Source organism: Sinohyriopsis cumingii, chromosome 18 (genome assembly GCF_028554795.1).
Source record: "Sinohyriopsis cumingii isolate HCF-2022 chromosome 18, ASM2855479v2, whole genome shotgun sequence".
NCBI classification, from domain to species: domain Eukaryota; kingdom Metazoa; phylum Mollusca; class Bivalvia; order Unionida; family Unionidae; genus Sinohyriopsis; species Sinohyriopsis cumingii.
This window is the reverse complement of record NC_142978.1, coordinates 15,294,695-15,315,473: the sequence shown is the minus strand read 5'-3', so window position 1 is coordinate 15,315,473 and position 20,779 is coordinate 15,294,695. Positions and strand designations below refer to the sequence as shown.

General features: G+C 36.1%; 1 protein-coding gene across 4 annotated transcripts in view; it reads right to left on the bottom strand.

The window, feature by feature from the left end:
- The window catches only part of LOC149776138 (cullin-2-like), a 110,505-nt gene that overhangs the window by 75,423 nt on the left and 14,303 nt on the right, over positions 1-20,779 (bottom strand). For 2 of the 4 annotated variants that reach the window (XM_089942412.1, XM_089942413.1), the window contains 5 exons: positions 16,006-16,110; positions 14,206-14,373; positions 5,028-5,131; positions 3,860-3,957; positions 1,845-1,950 (listed from right to left, as the gene is read on the bottom strand). In XM_089942412.1, coding sequence (XP_089798538.1) covers positions 1,845-1,950; positions 3,860-3,957; positions 5,028-5,131; positions 14,206-14,323 — 426 coding nt within the window. In that variant the 5' untranslated portion in view covers positions 14,324-14,373; positions 16,006-16,110. The remainder of the gene's footprint in view (positions 1-1,844; positions 1,951-3,859; positions 3,958-5,027; positions 5,132-14,205; positions 14,374-16,005; positions 16,111-20,779) is intronic. The other 2 variants (XM_089942411.1, XM_089942414.1) reach the window with 1 other exon arrangement.

Below are 20,779 nucleotides of genomic sequence, written 5' to 3'. Positions count from 1 at the left end.
AATTGTACCAAAAGTATTTGTGACGATGACAACCAGGCTATCGCAAAAAAAACTATGTATTCACACAGGTGTATCATGACCAATATCAAAGAACAAATAATTATGATCTGGGTAGACAGGTGGTCTTTATACAAAATGGTCATATAAACAGACTGAAAAAAAGAACAATCACACACACACACACACACACACACACACACACACACACACATGAAGTTACATTTCATACAAAAGACAGAGCTGGAAAATAATGTATTTATTTATAAATTATTTCTGTCTGGGTTCATCAGATAAAAAAGTATTGCAATCACTCATCATTAAAGACGTCAACAGGTACCTGGGTACTCGGGTACCCACCTGTTGATAATAACCTGGGTAATAAAATGGACAACCGGGAACCAGTTTAAATTTTTTTCCTCCAAGTTCACATCAGGAACGAGCAAGACACAAAATAACAATTACCATTCAAGGCTTGTATTGTGGGGCTACTGGCTGCTGCGCATTTATTCATCATTAGACCTTCTCATTTCCTTATTTTTATTTATAGTAACTGTACATTAAACAGTTTCAGGAAAACAGACGAGTTTCTTGAATGTGAAACTACATGTCACAGATCCATTCTATTTTGATACAAACATACAAAGAAGACCAGTCTAAATCGAAGGAAAAAAAATGATGGCAGATATTAAGGCACCATGAAGTATTATACATGTTAGATATGAACAAGAGTACTATGAATGACACAACGGAAAGTACTGACCAATGGGTTTCTACGACCTGGAGCTTTCATCAAGATATGCAGTCTTAAACTATAATTAATGCATAGAAACCATTATTTTGTTATTAAAGTGATCCTGACTCTGACCTAGAGACCCAATAATCTATCAGCTGGTTTATTACCATATGCACTAGCCATCCATAGAGTTTCGTCATAAACTTACTCTAAGTTATTCTGCATAACCCATTATTGTGGAACCACAATGCAAAACCCATTATCGGGAAGCCACAATGCAAAACCCATTATCGTGGAGCCACAATGACCCTGATCTTTGATATTGTAACCCCTAAATCAACTGTCCTCTTCCTCTTCCACACCTTAAATGCAAGTCCTCCACAAATTGTGGTCACCATTCATAGTCTAGAACTAAAGTTATTATGTGAATACCATTCTGCTTATTTCATTCATTGTGACCTTGATCTTTTGACCCTCAAATCAATATGCTTTCTTCCACTGCAAGTGCAAGCCATCGAGGTCTGCGCAAGTCATCTGAGGTAGAATTCAGGGTATTTTACAGACATGTTTCTTCTAGTCACAGTGACCCTGACTTTTCACCTTTTGATCCAGAAATCAGTAGGGTTCTTCCTTAATCCAAATAGAAGCCATCCACAAATTTTGGTAACTGCTGATGGTGGAAAACTGCTTGGAAACCATTGTTGTTCTTTATGTTAGTGACCTTGACATTTGAACTTAAATTGTTAGGTTCTTCCTTACCCCAAGTACATTTATCCAAAAAATTTGGTGGAATTACATGCTGCAGAATTGAAATTATTTGTAGAATAAAAGTTATTGAGCAGACTTTCACAGTACAGTAAACTCCACTATAACTGTACACATACAAAATATACATGGTGTATTAACCTAAATAACGTAGTACAAATAAGAACAACTGGAGAATAAAGAAAAATACTAATCACACTGGATGGGTAAAAGCTGGGCTGGGTTTGAACTACATTTTGATGTTCATTTAGATTTAAAATTATGTTTGTAATCCCAACGGAAATATTAGTTTCAAACCTGACAAGAAATTTCCCAGTAAAACACCATATGCAAGTGCGTTTGTTACCTCGCCAATTTCCAGCATTTGATCACTGAGCTCTACATTAAATCCCCCATAGTTGAGATCTGCATCTGTGTACTTTTGCTTCTTGATAAATGTGGAGTTCAGGTATCTGTAATGAAACACAAATATTTAAAAAAATTGGCATCAATCAATAGGTAATCTGGTGAATGAAAGTTATACTGGAAGATTGCATCTCAATACCAACTCATGCGACCCTAAGAACATGAGTGTCTGAAACATTACCTACAATGAATTAAAGCCAATCCTAACCTAGACAACTATTATGCAGAATTCTGTCTCACCTGCTCTTCTGTAGCATAATCTCCAAAAACTGCACTTCACAAGAGTAAGAAAAGTAGACCACTCTGACCTTAAAAGGTCAGTGAGGTGATTGATATTCCTTATATATACAGATCCATTAAAACTTTCATGACTGTACAGTGTCCAAAATAACCGAGATAATTCCACTAAAACCTACTTTTGTTTGTGGTGAGTAGTACCCTCCAAGATGAATGTGTCCGTTAAGTTTCATGACTGCACATACAATGGTGTCAGATAAACTTGGCTAAATACAAAAACCCTATGCAGTCACCAGATTATGAGAAACAGGGTATAGTGACCTATTTTTTACCTGCATTTGGTAATACCCTCCAAGATGAACATATTCATCAAGTTTCATGACTGTACACACAACGGTGTTAGAGAAATTAACATAAATTCATAACATAAAGTAATGTAAATGCTGGAGCATTAAAAGGAGACCCGCAAGACTTAATTTTGCACACAGTGGGCAGTTCTGTCCAATATGAATCAATCCATCAAGTTTAATGGCTGTCATTAAAACAGAGAAATCAAGCTAAATGCAAAAATTCAACATGATCATTGGTGCAAGAAGAATAGGTAACTGACCAATTTATGCCATCAGTGAATAGCAAACATTCTGTATGAACAGACCCTTCAAGTTCGATGACTGTAAATACAACTTTGTCAGGGCAGCTGACCTAAATGCAAAAACATTATGTTCATGCCTACAACAATAATGCCATCAGAAAAGCAATCCTTATGTCCCACTGATATCAATACAAATATTAGCATAAATCAAGGAATAATGATATAATTGGCACGGAAAACTATTTTTCACTGATGGATGTAGTACCTGTTCCTCGTGAAGCAACATCATACCAAGTTATTTGACTTCAAATTCAACAGTGCCTAAGGAAATGAACAAAATGCAAAGGTAAGCAAAAATCACTGACCATGAAATATAGGTCATAATGATCTGATTTCAATGAAAGATAAAGCACTCCACATGAAACACCTAAATCCCAACTTGTGGGGCTCTATGAGCAATAGTATCAAGAAAATTACATGAACACCAACCCTGAATAACTGCTCTTAATCCAAGGTAAGAACAAATCATTGAGCCATAAAATAAAGGTCAGTGACCTAGTTTTCACTGAATGCAAAGGTATGTGATTCCATTCGCAAAAGTTTTAGGGAAAACAAGCTTAATGCAATGGTTAGCCAATAACACTGTAACATGTAAAATAGGCCACTGTGACCTAATTTTCATTATTATGTATATTACTTCACATTACAAATCTAAACAACAACTTATTTGACTTATTGTGTAATAGTGCCTGGAAAATAACCTAAATGCAAACCCTAACATAAGTGTTTTATGCCAGATGTATGGACAGATTGATATTTTGATCAACACAATTATTTTACAATCTGGCCACTAATAACAATGAAGTTAGACATGTGGAGAGCCCAATAATGCAGGGAATGCAAATAAATTAAAATATTTGTTAAGCATATAACTGGCAGCAGACAACAGCAAATGCAAAAGAAATTCCAGGACAATTGGGCACCATTTAACACAAGGCATGGGGCTATTTTTCATATGGTAAAATAAACCTATCCATACAGTTGGTTGAGGTATCCTGACCCTTTACTATATAAACCTACCCATACAGTTGGTTGAGGTATCCTGACCCTTTACTATATAAACCTACCCATACAGTTGGTTGAGGTATCCTGACCCTTTACTATACTCCTCCCAGTGTCTGTGGTATATGGCCAACAAATTCTCCTCTCCACTCTCCATTACTGTCTGTGGAAGATACAAATATATCTCTCTGTGATAGAATTACAATGAACTTTTGCTTTGCAAAACAGACAGTAGAGTACTACCACATTATAAACTATCTCTGAGGGTCACATAATACACTATCTTATGGTGAGACCACCTTATAGTGAACAAAATGCTGCATTCCCTCATTATAACACTGGCCATCAAAGACACAGAACTGTACAACTTTATAGTAAGAGTACCTTATCCTGAAGTACATGATACATGTAACCTGAACTATCTCTTACTGATCCATAGCCATTCCATGACAGGACTGTCTTCAAGACTGGTATTAGGACTGTCTTAAAGACTGGCATTAGGACTGTCTTAAAGACTGGCATTAGGACTGTCTTCAAGACTGGCATTATAGTAATATAAATAGTTAATACTTCCACTATTCTATGAGTACCTGAGACACCTACAAATTTTTATCCCAAAATTTTATGAATAAAGTGAATATTCTTCCTGATCTGTTGGATATAAAATAACACTGAAAACTAGTATTGTAGCTTATTACAAATTTGAGACACATCTAAAATTCTGATTGCTTAACATCAAATCAATGACTAATCCAATGTTTCAATTTTGAGTAGTCCAGGTTAAGTGTGAAAATTTGTCATAATCTTGAGGCCACATAAAAAACCATACATAACACAGTGCATGATTTCTTTGATTTTTTTAAAAACTTTTAAGGAGTAATACTGTAAATTTTACAAGTATATTTTTATTTGGGTCCCATCTACGATATTAAATATACAGAAAAGTGGCCAATGCTTACTATACAGTTATGGTAAAGCAATACTCTAAATGGTAAGTAAATGTACTTCTTTCAAGTGGCCTCGGAAAATATTAACCATTGAAATGAATCAATAACTAGATCTAGCTTAAAGTTTTGAAAAAATCTGAACTGTGCAAAAAATCAAATGTCCTGAAGAAACAAATCAGTAAATCAATTATTAATTACTCAATAAATATTTTCTTTATCACCTTAAAACCTCTAAATCTGCAAAGTATCTAGACTTCATAATATGTGCACATATTTATATGTTTACCTTGTGCAATGTTTTGACATGATCTTCTAAAAAATTCCTGGTTTCTTGATACAGTTTGTCTCCAAGAGGCTCTGGACAAGCTACACATAGTGCATACACATCTGTACAACTGGATTAAGGAGAATCTGTGGTTTACTTATATGTCTGTTATAGATTTAATACAAATATATATATATATTTTTTAATATTATGATTCATACGGTATTGGGTTAGGAAAATTCCATTGCTAAGTCCAAGACAAGCAAACATTCAAGTCAGGAAACTGTTTTCTATACTGTGAAAGCTCAGTCCTGCAACTCCCAAAATATAATTAATAAATGATCATTTTAAAATTTGTAATGTTAAAAATTACAATACAATTCTATATTTCTTCCAGTGACAAAAATGTGATGACATTTTCTCTCTGGATATCATAAATAGGGTGCCTAAATTATCCACATATAATTCCAGAGTTAAGTGTTGGTTGATTTCTATTGGTAGAAAACCACACTAATCCATATGTGTCATCTACATATTATCTGATTAAGTAATCACAGTCCATGCTACTACCTTTTGGACTGAACCCTTTATATTACCCCTTGGACTGAACCCTTTATATTACCCCTTGGACTGAACCCTTTATATTACCCCTTGGACTGAACCCTTTATATTACCCCTTGGACTGAAAAGTTTAAGAAACAAAACTACTAACACACTAGCATACGGTTGTAGTATCTTTCATCTTTGACTTGACACAGTGAATGCCTATGATCTAGCAGCACACCTTCCCACTGACCAATGGAAATAAACGGACACTCACTGAAGAACATGTAACAGTTGTTTTCATTGGTAGTTAAATGATGCCAAGTTTGGTTACAGATAACAAAAATTGTTGAACAATTTTCTTTACAGCAAACCTGGAAGGAATGCAGTATTTTACCAAGCAAATCAAAAATCTACTGGGCAACCATTATCAGAAATTTTCTGCTGTATATGTAACTGTAAGTGATATAGGCAATTTTGCATAACCACAAGACCAGCAAGTGCATACTGCAATGGACTGTAGTAACATCAGCTGTACCCAATACTCTTAAGGTCAAAGGTCAAGTGAACATATAGACTGAACTGTCTTTGCTCTGCTTCAGAATGATTCAACCAAAGTATGAAGAAAATCCACCAAGTGGTTTAATTACAAGCACAAGAAAATATTTTAAGCATAATATAAATCATCTATGGCTGTCAACTTGACCTCAGGGTCTATGAGATCAGCAAGTGTGTCACTGACTGATATGTCTTAGCTTCATAATGATTACACGTCTATGGCTGTCAACTTGACTCCAGGGTCTATGAGATTAGCAAGTGTGTCACTGACTGACATGTCTTAGCTTCATAATGATTACATGTCTATGGCTGTCAACTTGACTCCAGGGTCTATGAGATTAGCAAGTGTGTCACTGACTGATATGTCTTAGCTTCATAATGATTACATGTCTATGGCTGTCAACTTGACTCCAGGGTCTATGAGATTAGCAAGTGTGTCACTGACTGACATGTCTTAGCTTCATAATGATTACATGTCTATGGCTGTCAACTTGACTCCAGGGTCTATGAGATTAGCAAGTGTGTCACTGACTGACATGTCTTAGCTTCATAATGATTACATGTCTATGGCTGTCAACTTGACCTCAGGGTCTATGAGATTAGCAAGTGTGTCACTGACTGATATGTCTTAGCTTCATAATGATTACATGTCTATGGCTGTCAACTTGACCTCAGGGTCTATGAGATCAGCAAGTGTGTCACTGACTGACATGTCTTAGCTTCATAATGATTACATGTCTATGGCTGTCAACTTGACCCCAGGGTCTATGAGATTAGCAAGTGTGTCACTGACTGACATGTCTTAGCTTCATAATGATTACATGTCTATGGCTGTCAACTTGACTCCAGGGTCTATGAGATTAGCAAGTGTGTCACTGACTGATATGTCTTAGCTTCATAATGATTACATGTCTATGGCTGTCAACTTGACCTCAGGGTCTATGAGATCAGCAAGTGTGTCACTGACTGACATGTCTTAGCTTCATAATGATTACATGTCTATGGCTGTCAACTTGACTCCAGGGTCTATGAGATTAGCAAGTGTGTCACTGACTGACATGTCTTAGCTTCATAATGATTACATGTCTATGGCTGTCAACCTGACTCCAGGGTCTATGAGATTAGCAAGTGTGTCACTGACTGACATGTCTTAGCTTCATAATGATTACATGTCTATGGCTGTCAACCTGACCTCAGGGTCTATGAGATCAGCAAGTGTGTCACTGACTGATATGTCTTAGCTTCATAATGATTACATGTCTATGGCTGTCAACTTGACCCCAGGGTCTATGAGATTAGCAAGTGTGTCACTGACTGATATGTCTTAGCTTCATAATGATTACATGTCCATGGCTGTCAACTTGACCCCAGGGTCTATGAGATTAGCAAGTGTGTCACTGACTGATATGTCTTAGCTTCATAATGATTACATGTCTACGGCTGTCAACTTGACCTCAGGGTCTACGAGATTAGCAAGTGTGTCACTGACTGACATGTCTTAGCTTCATAATGATTACATGTCTATGGCTGTCAACTTGACCCCAGGGTCTATGAGATCAGCAAGTGTGTCACTGACTGATATGTCTTAGCTTCATAATGATTACACGTCTATGGCTGTCAACTTGACCTCAGGGTCTATGAGATCAGCAAGTGTGTCACTGACTGACATGTCTTAGCTTTGTAATGATTACATGTCTATGGCTGTCAACTTGACCTCAGGGTCTATGAGATCAGCAAGTGTGTCACTGACTGACATGTCTTAGCTTCATAATGATTAAGCTAAATAATACCTCTCTCCCTATCACTTGTTAAAACAAGGAATCAGTGTACAAAGAAAATCCATCAATAGGTTTATGAAATATAAGGAATGGAAACAACATTAACCTAACACAAATTTCAACAACAGGACCTTAAACCACATCTGACATACTCTGGGCTAAATGAAACAAACCACATCTGACATACTCTGGGCTAAATGAAATAAAACACATTGACACACTGGGCTAAATGAAATAAAACACATTGACACACTGGGCTATATGAAATAAAACATATGACATACTGGGCTAAATGAAATAAAACATATGACACACTGGGCTATATGAAATAAAACACATTGACACACTGGGCTATATGAAATAAAACATATGACACACTGGGCTATATGAAATAAAACATGACACACTGGGCTATATGAAATAAAACACATCTTACAAACATTGGGTAAATTATTTATGGTTTGTAAATACTGGTAAAACCCATCATAACATGATTCATTATAATGCCATTTCTCACCTAAAAGAAGGGTCAGCATTTAATGTAAATGTTCAATGAGCAAATTATTTGTAGGAAAGTAAAATAAAGTCATGTTTGTCTGCTTATTGTCTTGATAAAAGCTATTTTTTTGTATAAACAATCAACGTTTTTCTTGAAAACAAATGCCAGATCTATAAAAACCAGACTTTTGGCACCATTTTAAATATGTTGCTGACAGAAGCTGACAAATGATTATTTGGAAGAATGTACAATATTCAGCAAATTTTTCTTTAAATTGTTTGCATGTACATACATCCACACAAACACATACATACATTTATGTTCATTCTCTCTTTCATAAGCATTTTCCATATATCTCACAAGTACACGTGTACCAATTCTCTCCGTCTCCCTCAAATCACATTAAATAAAAATAAATTTGTCTTGCTTCCCATTAAAAAGGGCTCCACAATAAAATTCATGCAAAACAAGAATTCTAAAAAGCAATGTGTTTAGATTGTTTTGACTGTAACTAAAAAGATATAATCCAAATTCCATAAATTTAAATCTGACACTGACAGCTGAATGACTGTACATGAATCTCTGAAATACCGAAAAGGCAAGACAGAATCATCTTTTGACATTAATCTCAGTGCAAGATGGGGTTGAAGTGCATTTTATTTTCAGTAATTATTTAAGATTTGGCATATTTTCAAATAAAATCTTCAGACATTGCTATAAGACTTAACCAAACTGTGTTTGAAGATAACAGTTTTAAGTTTTTATTTTTTAGGAGGGCTAGGTTTGCAAGATAGTAAATGTATGCCTAGCATATGGTTATGGGATAACACTGACCATTAACATGCTGACCATTCAATGACTCACTATGCTCTCTCTCTGTGGCCGATAAATTCTCCTTAGAATAAAGATACACTTAAACTTAGACCTTAACTCCAAGAGGTCTCTTTGATTCTCTGATGAAGTGGAGAATCCTTACAATAAGAATGGGAGTAGGGATAAAATGCAGACACAAATTCAAATTTTACCTGGTGTATTAAGTCACAAAATCATATGACATTAAAATTCAGACTCAAATTCAAGTTTTACCTGGTCTATTAAGTCACAAAATCATATGACATTAAAATTCAGACTCAAATTCAAGTTTTACCTGGTGTATTAAGTCACAAAATCATGTGACATTAAAATGCAGACTCAAATTCAAGTTTCACCTGGTGTATTAAGTCACGAAATCATATGACATTAAAATTCAAGTTTTACCTGGTGTATTAAGTCACAAAATCATGTGACATTAAAATTCAGACTCAAATATCAGGTGCATAACTTCTAAATAATAACTCATTGACTTTATATCACAGTGGTAGTGTGCATTTGGACAAACAATTTATTATGACAGAAGCTAACATAAACATTTACTAACATCAAAGTTTAATGTTCTTATTTTAAATTAAAACTATTGCTAAGTGATACACTTTGAACATGTTTCTTACGTTTTTCTAAAGATAAATTTCCTGGGTTTTCCCAGGACGAAATTAATTTATTCAAGGTTCACATATCACAATTACTGAATGGAATTAAAGAACATTTTAGTTTATAAAACATGCATTTTCTAAATCTAAAGATGTTTCTCTTTCAAGACTCCAGAACATCTAAGTCAGAAAAGATGGTCATGTACAAAACCACAAAATGTATCACATGAAACAAGTTTGATTATATTCCTATAAATTGGCATGTAAAGTCATTTCAGTGTACAGAATAAAATTTCCAACTTTATTTTGCTGCATTATGTTGCTAAGTGGGAACAACATAATGAACATAAATTATGTTTTGTTTCGTTTCAAACCTTTACATGTATTTCTAAAGAATTCTATAGCAATATACATATGCATCTTATAGAAAGTAAACATTTCCTATTACAGCATTATAAAAAACAATAAATGCAAATAATTAGAATCTTGTCTTGTAACAAAGAGTTTAACCCTGAAATTATCTGTGCCAATAAAAATCCCAAACAAGATGTTTCAAACAACCTGATCTCCTTAAGACAATCTGGTTAAAAATCCATCATTTAAAAAGGATTGATTGAAATTTTGACAAAAGACCATCAAAATTATATAATGTTGTATAAACAAGGACTGAATTTTCTGCAACATCAACTTGTCTTCTTGGAATTCATTAAACCAGTCCCCAACCTGTATTGATACAGGGGCTTGTATCTTTTTTTTAATATATAAATCAAGGGACAACAATTTCTCATTTCAGCTCTGATATTCAACAACTCAGACTACAAATTTGGCTTAAAATGAATCACAGTCCATTTTCTAATCAGGTTTCCTCTGAATATTCCCACCCCATTTTTCATATATGGACATTCAGGTTGGGGTGTGGAGTCATTGCAATTGCATATAGAAAATTTGTGTTCTTTTGTTTTTCTATTTTTATTACAACCAGTATATGACTTTCATTTAATATTTTTTTTTGCTCTACAACATTTGAAAATGTGAGTAGTTAGATTTGTGTACTCATGCAACTAGCAATGCAAATTGTGAGTACAAGGTCATATTTCATCAACGCTGTAGTTTTATCTTGTCTTTCAGCAGATTAAAGACAATGATTTTAATACAATTTCTGAGAAAATAAGAAATTTTTGTAATGTTATTTGTTATTGAAGAATAACTGCAGAAGGCGTTCTATACTATTTATTAAATACAAGACATTAATACAGGTAGGAAGGGGAGTAAAGACTGCCCTGAGAGTATGTTTCCATGGAACTTAAACCCTAGTAAATGTATAACATAAACCAGCTGTTAGTGTGTATCAGTTCTAATCCAGTGTGGAATATCTGATTACTTTTACTGTCAAGTGATATTTCAAAGCTAACTAGATTAAGGCTTACACTACAATTTTCACAGCGGGGCCCCCGAGTGGCCGAGTGGTCTAAAGTGCTCACCGTTAAGTATCACTGCCATCTCACCTCTGTCTGCATGGGTTCGAGTCTAGAATTTGGCTAATGTAGGTATGTGAGAAAGCTTGCCAGTAGCTTCTTGTGGGTCGGTGGTTCTTCCCGGGGTTTTCCCTGGTTCTTCGTCCACCATTAATACTGGCCGCCATGCATAGCCTATCGTGTGCTGAAAAATGGCGTTAAACCCCACAACAACAATTTTCATATCAATTTTATGCATGTATCACTCGATCTAACAACGTTTAAGGCTTGCTAGGCCATCCGGTAAGCGGCTATGCTTTGCCACCACCATGTTGGCCTCTTGTGATGCTAGACTGGTTTTCATACCTTCCATGTAAGGAAAGATAAGGATATCTAGCTGACTTTGAAAATAAAAGTCTACTAGATGAATCTAATCCACTGAACGTTTGGATTTGACTCAGCATATGTGTTTACTGCAAGCACCCAAATGATCCTTACTGCACCCTCTGAATATTCTGGTTAGAATTCAATAAATTTAACTCACGATCAGTTTAGTTGCTTAGTGTCTGAAGACTGCAATGGGTGAGCTTATTGTGCTAATTGTGCATTAGTACGATCAGCATGTGAAACAACCCATTACATGCATTAGTATGATCAGCATGTGAAACAACCCATTACATGCATTAGTATGATCAGCATGTGAAACAACCCATTATATATAAAAATCAAAGAGATATTTGATGCATGTAGGAGAACAAAAGCTTTTACATATTGCTGTGAATGAGAATGTTTAAGCCATATGTATTATAGATTTCTGACAAGTTTGTGAACAGCGGCAATGTTTCTTTTAAGTCAGATATTACTGCATATATATAATGCAAAGAATGATCATTTAAATTGTGAGAATAGTGTTCAAGTGTGATTCATTTCTGAAACCGATTTAGGAAGCAATTATTGCTCAAGAAAGTTTCAGAACTCCTGGTCAACAGAGGTTTAATTTGTGAAGCATGCCAGCAAAATAATGGGGGGGGGGGGGCAATTAATTCTTTGCACATACTGCAAACATATCAACATATGTCAACTTGATTTTGGCCAGGATTCACTCAGAGAATCCAGCAAGCAGAGAAGTTTCAACACAAGGACCAGGGAGTGTAGTGAACATTAATGATACTTACATTACCTTAAACCACCTTTTAAACCCTACTGAATTAATCTGTAATTGTACTAATGCAACATTCAGTGACAAATGATATTTTTTTAAAAAAAGGGGAAATATTAAGCATATGGAAATTGTAGTCCAGGCTTATGTTATTTCAGCCAGGGCTTGTGATTTTTTTTAAAGTCACTGGCCCTGGGCCTGTGTCTAAAAAGAATTTTCTTTGAACACTGCCAATCATCATTTGGTACTGGACAACTGTAGGTATTAATGAATAAATTTATATGGACTGTAAATGCTGACAACATCCACCCACCTAACTATGCTGTCGTAATCATGACAATGAAATAGGGGCACTAGTATTAGTACTATGACTCACATTGCTTTACCAGTATAAGCTTTAAAATTAATGAGCTTAATTTGAAACATAAAAAAACAGAGGCTAGATTACCTGCTGATTACAACATTATAACTGGGTTTCATATCTACAGAAGTACCACAAGATCAAACTGATTAGTCATTATGCACATCTTCATCTGATGACTAAAATATTTACCAAGTTTTGTGGTAAATCTATAAAAAGAAATCCATGCTAACTGCATTCACAAGGCTGTATGGCAAATGGAAAGATGGATGGACAAACTCATGAAATCCTACATACCTCACCTCTATAAAGGTGAGGGTTTAATAAAAAGTTGGTCATTATGATCTACTTTACCCCAGGAGAGGGACTAAATGATGCCCTGACTGTGTCTTATGTACATGCCCTGCATAAAGCTTGGGTTAATGGCAGGAATTTACAACTAAGACACAAAGGTATGTTAACAAATTCATTGTTGTTAAGTAGGTCACTGTAATCTACTTTCCACAAGGGAAGTTCCAAATCATTTGCAGAAGATTCTAATGAAGTTCCATGACCATAACTTCAACACAGGATTTAACCTGTAAATAGGTCATTCCTGCATAAAAAGTACGTCACTGTGATCTGTTTTCCATTGTCACTCTGTGGTTCCAGATGAAGCTACCAAATAAATAATATCTGACCAAGTCACAAGATGTCATTCCAGAAGTTAAACAACATAGTTATACGTCAATGTGACCTGCCTCTTCTGGAATTGATTCAGACTGATGCAATGAACACACTAACAAACTTTCATTAGGATATCATGCCTACAGCTGAAGGTAGAAAGACAAAACATTTGTTCAGGTAATACACTGACTGGATTTTGTGCACAATTTCAAACACATTTTCATTACACAATGAGATTCAGAGTTTTTAAAGTAACATATCTTTGTGCAAAATAATGAATCCAAATAATTATGTACACCCTGGTTCTCAATTGCTAAGCTTTTTGTAAAATAAAAATAAGGTTGCTGGGATGAACTAAGCATCTCCTCTCACATGTATCTTTTATTCCAAACAGTAATCAGGGCCTTTTCACTTGAGTGCTCAAGGTGAAGATAACGGAGCCAAAACAAAACAATAAATACAAGAACAGTTAATGTAACGCCTGTTCCATCTAAACATACATGGGACCCAGGGAAGGCAGTGTTTTTGAAAAAATATGCTTGGGTACTTTGATTTCACAGAGTTAATATTAAAATGAGAATAAATTTCTATATGGCATCAATGGGTGAGTACCCTACATTAAAAGTGCCTTCCCTGGGTCCCATTGTTTTTATTACTGGAACAGCCCTAATGTACACTGTAGTTGTGATGCAGAGAATTTGTAGAAAAGGATATGAGAATCTGTCATTCCAGGTGGCACGAGGAATTCGACCACATGTTATAACTCCCTTCACTGTTTCCAGCAGAGTACTCCAGGTGGAGTCAAAATCAACCTGGCGTGGTTTCAGAGACATGACGTTTGGGCTTCGGGTTTCCAATTGTAACTGTTAGGACATGTATATTTCTGCAAAAGAAGTTCACACAATTACTGAAAATACTGAAAAACCAATACTAAGCTGCCTGTACATTACAAGTATAAATCATTATTGAAAATAGCAGGCATAAATATGACTAAAATTGCTTGATAATGATTGTATTGCAATATGAATCAATTAGTATTGCAGCCAAGTTTATCATTCTGAAAACTAATGTGATACCAATTGTCAGTGTATTTGCTGAGCTAATATATTTCAATGATAATGAGCAACATGTTCTAACAGCTGTTTTTCTCGTTATGTTGAGAACAGATGAGAATGTGTATGGACAGATACGAGATGATAGTCAATTTAGCTACTTAAATACAAGTAATTTCAAACTTTCACAAATTAATTATTGGTACACACAAAGTTTTCAACTACAAACTACAATGACCCAGATCCGCAATCGCATAATGCACTGGCAGATCAAGATATGTGCAGTTTGTTATGAGTAATCAGTAGAATAAACAACACAGTTACCAATAGTGACTACTGAATTGCTGATGTGGCAAGATTACCATTAGTGGCTACTGAATTGCTGAAGTGGCAAGATTACCATTAGTGACTACTGAATTGTTGATGTGGCAAGATTACCATTAGTGACTACTGAATTGCTGATGTGGCAAGATTACCAGTAGTGACTAGTGAATTGCTGATGTGGCAAGATTACCAGTAGTGACTACTGAATTGCTGAAGTGGCAAGATTACCAGTAGAGACTACTGAATTTCAGATGTGGCAAGATTACCATTAGTGACTACTGAATTGCTGATACTACTGACGCAATGATGGCCTACTGCTTACAAGTTATTAACTTCTTTATGTTTCCAGCAGGCACATACAATGCCTGCTTGTTGAGTTTAGGATCTGGTTCAGGCTTATTCAACAGTGACTGACATCAGCCATTAATAATGTATTTCAATGCTAACCGGGTTTATTGTTTTCTTTTTTTCATTTATAACATGAAAAATTTTCAGTAAATAAAATTAGTTAAACAGCAAGACTAAATAAAAGACTAACTAAACAACAGAGTTAAAACACAGAGACAGAAGAATTTGTACCAAAAGAAAAACACATTATGGATGTGTGCTGATAAACACTGATATACTGCAACACCACAAGAGTATTTATGTTAGATAACTTGTGATATATTTTCATGAATGAAATGAAGAACCGATTAGCCAAATTTGTTTTCTTAAAGAAAAGTGGCTGTAAGTTAACCAACTTCCGCTGTAACCATCACTCTTCAACCAGCTCAAATGGGACCCAGCAGAGCTTGAACAACTTAACCACTTCATTGTGCTTGGCCCTACATTATTAAGTAAACTAAGGCAATCAGACTGATCTGTGCAACAGTGTCAATATGGACTGCCAACAAAGTGAGATAGTCTTGAAAGTTTGGCATCTTGTTCAGAAACTGACTGACTCCATAATATACTACAGTAAGACTTCAACCCATCTATATCATAAATATCTGGGTCAACATCCTACACTTTAGGACAACAGGATTTGCCTCCCCCTTGGCAGTTTGTATCTGAATGCAATGTTAAAAACTAAAAGAATTGAGGGAAAAAAATTCATAAAACATACTCATTTAATTCATGAATTTTTAATTTCTGACCTAATTCTTGCCAGGGGTTCCTAACACTGTCATCTTGTTCACTTTCAAACCAAATGGGAGTTTTCATTGTAAACAACAAGCCTGCTGACTGCCATTTTCTGGTTCCTGGAAAAGTCAATTTTTCAATGAAAGTTTTAGATTATTAAATTACACAAATATCAAGCATACACACTGCTTCATCTGCATCCAATATTTGCAATGTCTAGTTTAATATTTCACAGTTTAAAATAAAGAAAAGGAAATTAGTGTTTTTCTTATGTACATGGTTCAAATGAGTTTAACTCAAAGTTACCTAAATTTTCAAGCTTGCCAAAAGTGATGAATAACAAAACTCCTTTTGTCTGGAAAAAAAAAGTTGCCCATGCATGTTAGTAAAGAAATTCCCCCTTGGTCTGAATCACAAACAAGATAAGTAAAACCCCGGGCATTATTATTCAGGCAAGGAATTAAAAATTAATGAATGAAACCAATTTTGTCTACTTACCCATTCATAAAATACATTAGGAGAGTTCCCAGGCAAAAAAACATTTTAGCTAAAATGCAAAATGTTATCTGCCTTCCTAGAAGGTAGTTCAAGTGATCTCCACATGATACTAGGATTGGCACCAAATCCATTGAATGTTTTTTAGTTACTACTGGAGAGGAAGCCAAACTATATGGATATAACTGAGGGGAGGTTGGAAGGGTGTACGTGTATTATGATTGGAAGTACTATTGAAGAAACATATTTTACAGGAAAAGATTTGGTTTCTTCTTTAAATATGTTACCCAACCATAATACCCTAGAAGAGGAGGCAAGAGGCAGTTACTTCCCCTTACCCTGGAGAGGACATCTCTGGTTCCTTAGGTTATTGTAAACAACTTCTAAATAACACAACCGGAGAATAGACTCCATATGTCAGGGAGCAGTTTCAAAAGGACCCCCCCCCCTTGCAAATCAAGCAGAAGTCGAGAAGCTGTTGAATGACCTTGGAAGACGAACTGTTGCGCCACAGCTATATATCCTAGCAGGTCAAGTTGAACCTTTTGGGATAAAAGATCTCAGATGTATGGTACTATACAGTATGTCTCCACCAACTGGATGTCTTTTCCCAGTGTGGATCTTTGTACAGATGTGGGTATGGAATACACGATATTAGATCATCATAAGCAGTCCCCTTGGGCTGCATATCTGACAGCTAGATTGGGTTCAGTATAGATCATCATAAGCAGTCCCCTTGGGCAGCATATCTGACAGCTAGATTGGGTTCAGTATAGATCATCATAAGCAGTCCCCTTGAGCTGCATATCTGACAGCTAGATTGGGTTCAGTATAGATCATCATAAGCAGTCCCCTTGGGCAGCATATCTGACAGCTAGATTGGGTTCAGTATAGATCATCATAAGCAGTCCCCTTGGGCAGCATATCTGACAGCTAGATTGGGTTCAGTATAGATCATCATAAGCAGTCCCCTTGGGCAGCATATCTGACAGCTAGATTGGGTTCAGTATAGATCATCATAAGCAGTCCCCTTGGGCAGCATATCTGACAGCTAGATTGGGTTCAGTATAGATCATCATAAGCAGTCCCCTTGGCAGCATATCTGACAGCTAGATTGGGTTCAATATTGACCATGAGGGATCTATCTGTGATGACAAGGAGAGAAACTGGGGAGGAAAGATCTGCTTCAAAGTGCTCTTATTATCAAACAAAAATTAAGGTAGGTGTATAATGATGGTCTTTTGAGTCAAGAGTCTCACTAGGCACATTTAAAAAAATCATTCAGTCTGCTAAAAGAAATGCATCAGAAAAACACTGTTATGCTCATGCAGGTCTTAGTAACAGATATGGGCCTTTATTTCAGTTCATTGGTCTGTGAGTAACAGAATTTTAATGTAGGTAGCTAGCTTATGTTTTGTGCAGTCCATAACATCAGTTCAATGGATCTGACTTAATAATCAACAGTACCCCAAAGTCTTGTCTCCAAGGCTTGTTCTTGCATCCGTTCTATTCTTCCTTATACAGCTAAAAAATTGTCTCATGACAGAAACACGCTGCTTTTAACTTTTTGGGAGTTGCTACCTGTTTCATCATCAGATGGTCTGTCATCTTCTTCATGGAGTTCTAGTCCTTTTCCCCCAGTCACCATTACTGAATGGATTCATTTACTACAGAAGTTGCTAGTGCACATCATACTAACCATGACACTTCCTGCTTACAAGGGGGCACTAAACAAACCAAACATCATACTAACCATGACACTTCCTGCTTACAAGGGGCACTAAACAAACCAAACATCATACTAACCATGACACTTCCTGCTTACAAGGGGCACTAAACAAACCAAACATCATACTAACCATGACACTTCCTGCTTACAAGGGGCACTAAACAAACCAAAGAATAATACTGAGCCATGAGCAATAATACAGCAGCCATGAAATAAGGAAAATTAAAAACTCACAGATTCTGTAGCAATTATTCATACCCGTAGTTCTGATATTTGTGAGTGATTTCTGTAAGAATTAAGAGCAAATCATAGTCTGAAGATGGCATCTGAGAAGTTAACATGAGGGCTTTGCCATTCCCAAGTCTGATAAGTCTCTAAGTCAGCTACTCAATTCAACAGCAATAACAGATGAATACCAGTTGGTCTTGGTTGATTAGCTTGTCAACAGATGCTGGAACCCTCAACCAATCTCATAATGGAGAAGGAGTAGGAGGAGAACAAACTGAAAACTTCATCCATTGATGCCTGGAAGGCCGAGTGTTCTCTTGTCATGGTGAGATCTAGCAAAGAAGAGGTAGCTTGTGAGAATACTTTATAATCTCGGAGAATGGGGCGACACTGATGCCCCTGGGGCAATCCGAGATGAAGCTAGAGAAAACTGTCTGAAGGGACTGCCTAACAGAACATCTTGATTGGGATAGTTATGCCAAATGACCACTAGGTGAGTGCTCCCTTTGAGTAGCTAAAGCAAGAGAATGCAGGAAATCCATATCCTGTGTATAATGGGGCACTAAACTGGGCACTAAGTGAATTGATGGACCTGTGGCTGATCTATGAGTGCTGTGTGGTGTGGAGTAGGCAAATTGGAATATAACCTGTCTTTAGGCTTAAATCAGTGTTTCCCCAACTTTTGTTATCATAACCATAAATACAATCCTTTCCTGGCCTGGTGACTCAAAATGATGCTGGTACTGAAACTTTTAATTGCCTCTTGTGACTCTCAGGAACATCCTCACAAACCTCATTTCATTTGTGACCTGGAGTTTGGGAACCACTTGATTAAATGATAAGATTGACTGTGGTGTTGACCTGACGAGATATTAGATATGGCAGAGTCTAGTTGTAATGGAAGAGTGCCATTTATAATGAATGGCATTGTACCATTATTTGTTTCGAGATGGGTATGAGGAAATTTGATTCACAAAACCAGCCAGTACACCTGATGTGCAAAATAAATGAATTATTTTGCCCTTAATCTTGTTCCAATGCATAGGATAAAGGCCTTCCATCTTTTGGTTTACAATATACAATTGACTGTGGTGACCCATTGTGGTCCGAGTCATATAGCATAGTCATGATGAAACAGGCCGCTGTAGATGGCATGACACCGCCCAGTTCATTAAGCTGGGATGGGGTACAAAATATTTGATGTATCTGTAGATCTAATGTGCAATACAGGTGGATTGTTTTGATCTTGATCTTACTCAGTGGCAGGTGATAAAAATGACGGTCTGTCATGCAATAAATGGCTGATGGTTCCACCAAGAAAGTTTTATTATGATGCCGCCATGTGGGAGAAGTCAAGCAGTCACTAACCATGATAACTTGGGTCATATAATGATTGATGAACAGTGTCGAGTGCGATATCTGTCAAGAAGCAAACTATTCACCACCATCAGCATTTATACTGGTGAAGTCTTTGTTCCTAATGGTGCACTTCTGTGCCTTCCCCTTTAGTAAACCCAGTCCTGCAGTCCATTAATTTTCTGTCCATGAGGTACAAGTCTGACATGTACTCGTAGATTGGCAGTTGGAGCAAGGTATACAAAGTGTTACCAGTCTTACGTTCCCAATGTTTACAAAGCTTGCACTTGGTCTTGCCCATGGTCTAAATCTGACAAAATAGAGCAGACAATATACACAGGTGTAGCCCAGCATGCATCCTGCTTCATGAACTTGGAGTGTATGTGCACACTATGACAATTTAACTATAAAAAGGTGTATGCAGCAGCCAGTACAGGTACAATAATGAAGAGCTCTTATAAAATGCTTATGAAGTGGACACTAAAATACATATTCTAGTAAAAGCTACCTGTAGAAAATGTCAAGTGAATGCCTATACAGGTAAATCAATGTAGCATCACTTACAGCAACTATGAAATGGACAATATGGATAAACTGTGCATAGAAAACTTACCTGTACATATCAGACCAAGCCAAAAACTGTACAGCAACATAACTGAGTTTTTATAGTACACATAATACCTGCACATACAAATGCACTTTAAAATCATTATTGGCACTTACAAATTGGATGCTACAATATCAATTTGTAAAACAATATTACCTGAATGAAAGGCATAATGATGGCCAATAATGGTAAAATCAGTAAAGCAACACATATATAATTATGAAGTGGATGAAGATCAGATTAGGATAGAAAACTTCCCTGTATGTATCCAACCATAGTGGAAATTATTCAGTAATATTATACAAGTATACTATAACACAAACCAGAACTGCACCAATTTAAATACAGCTTTAGCAATGCAAGGGGACACACT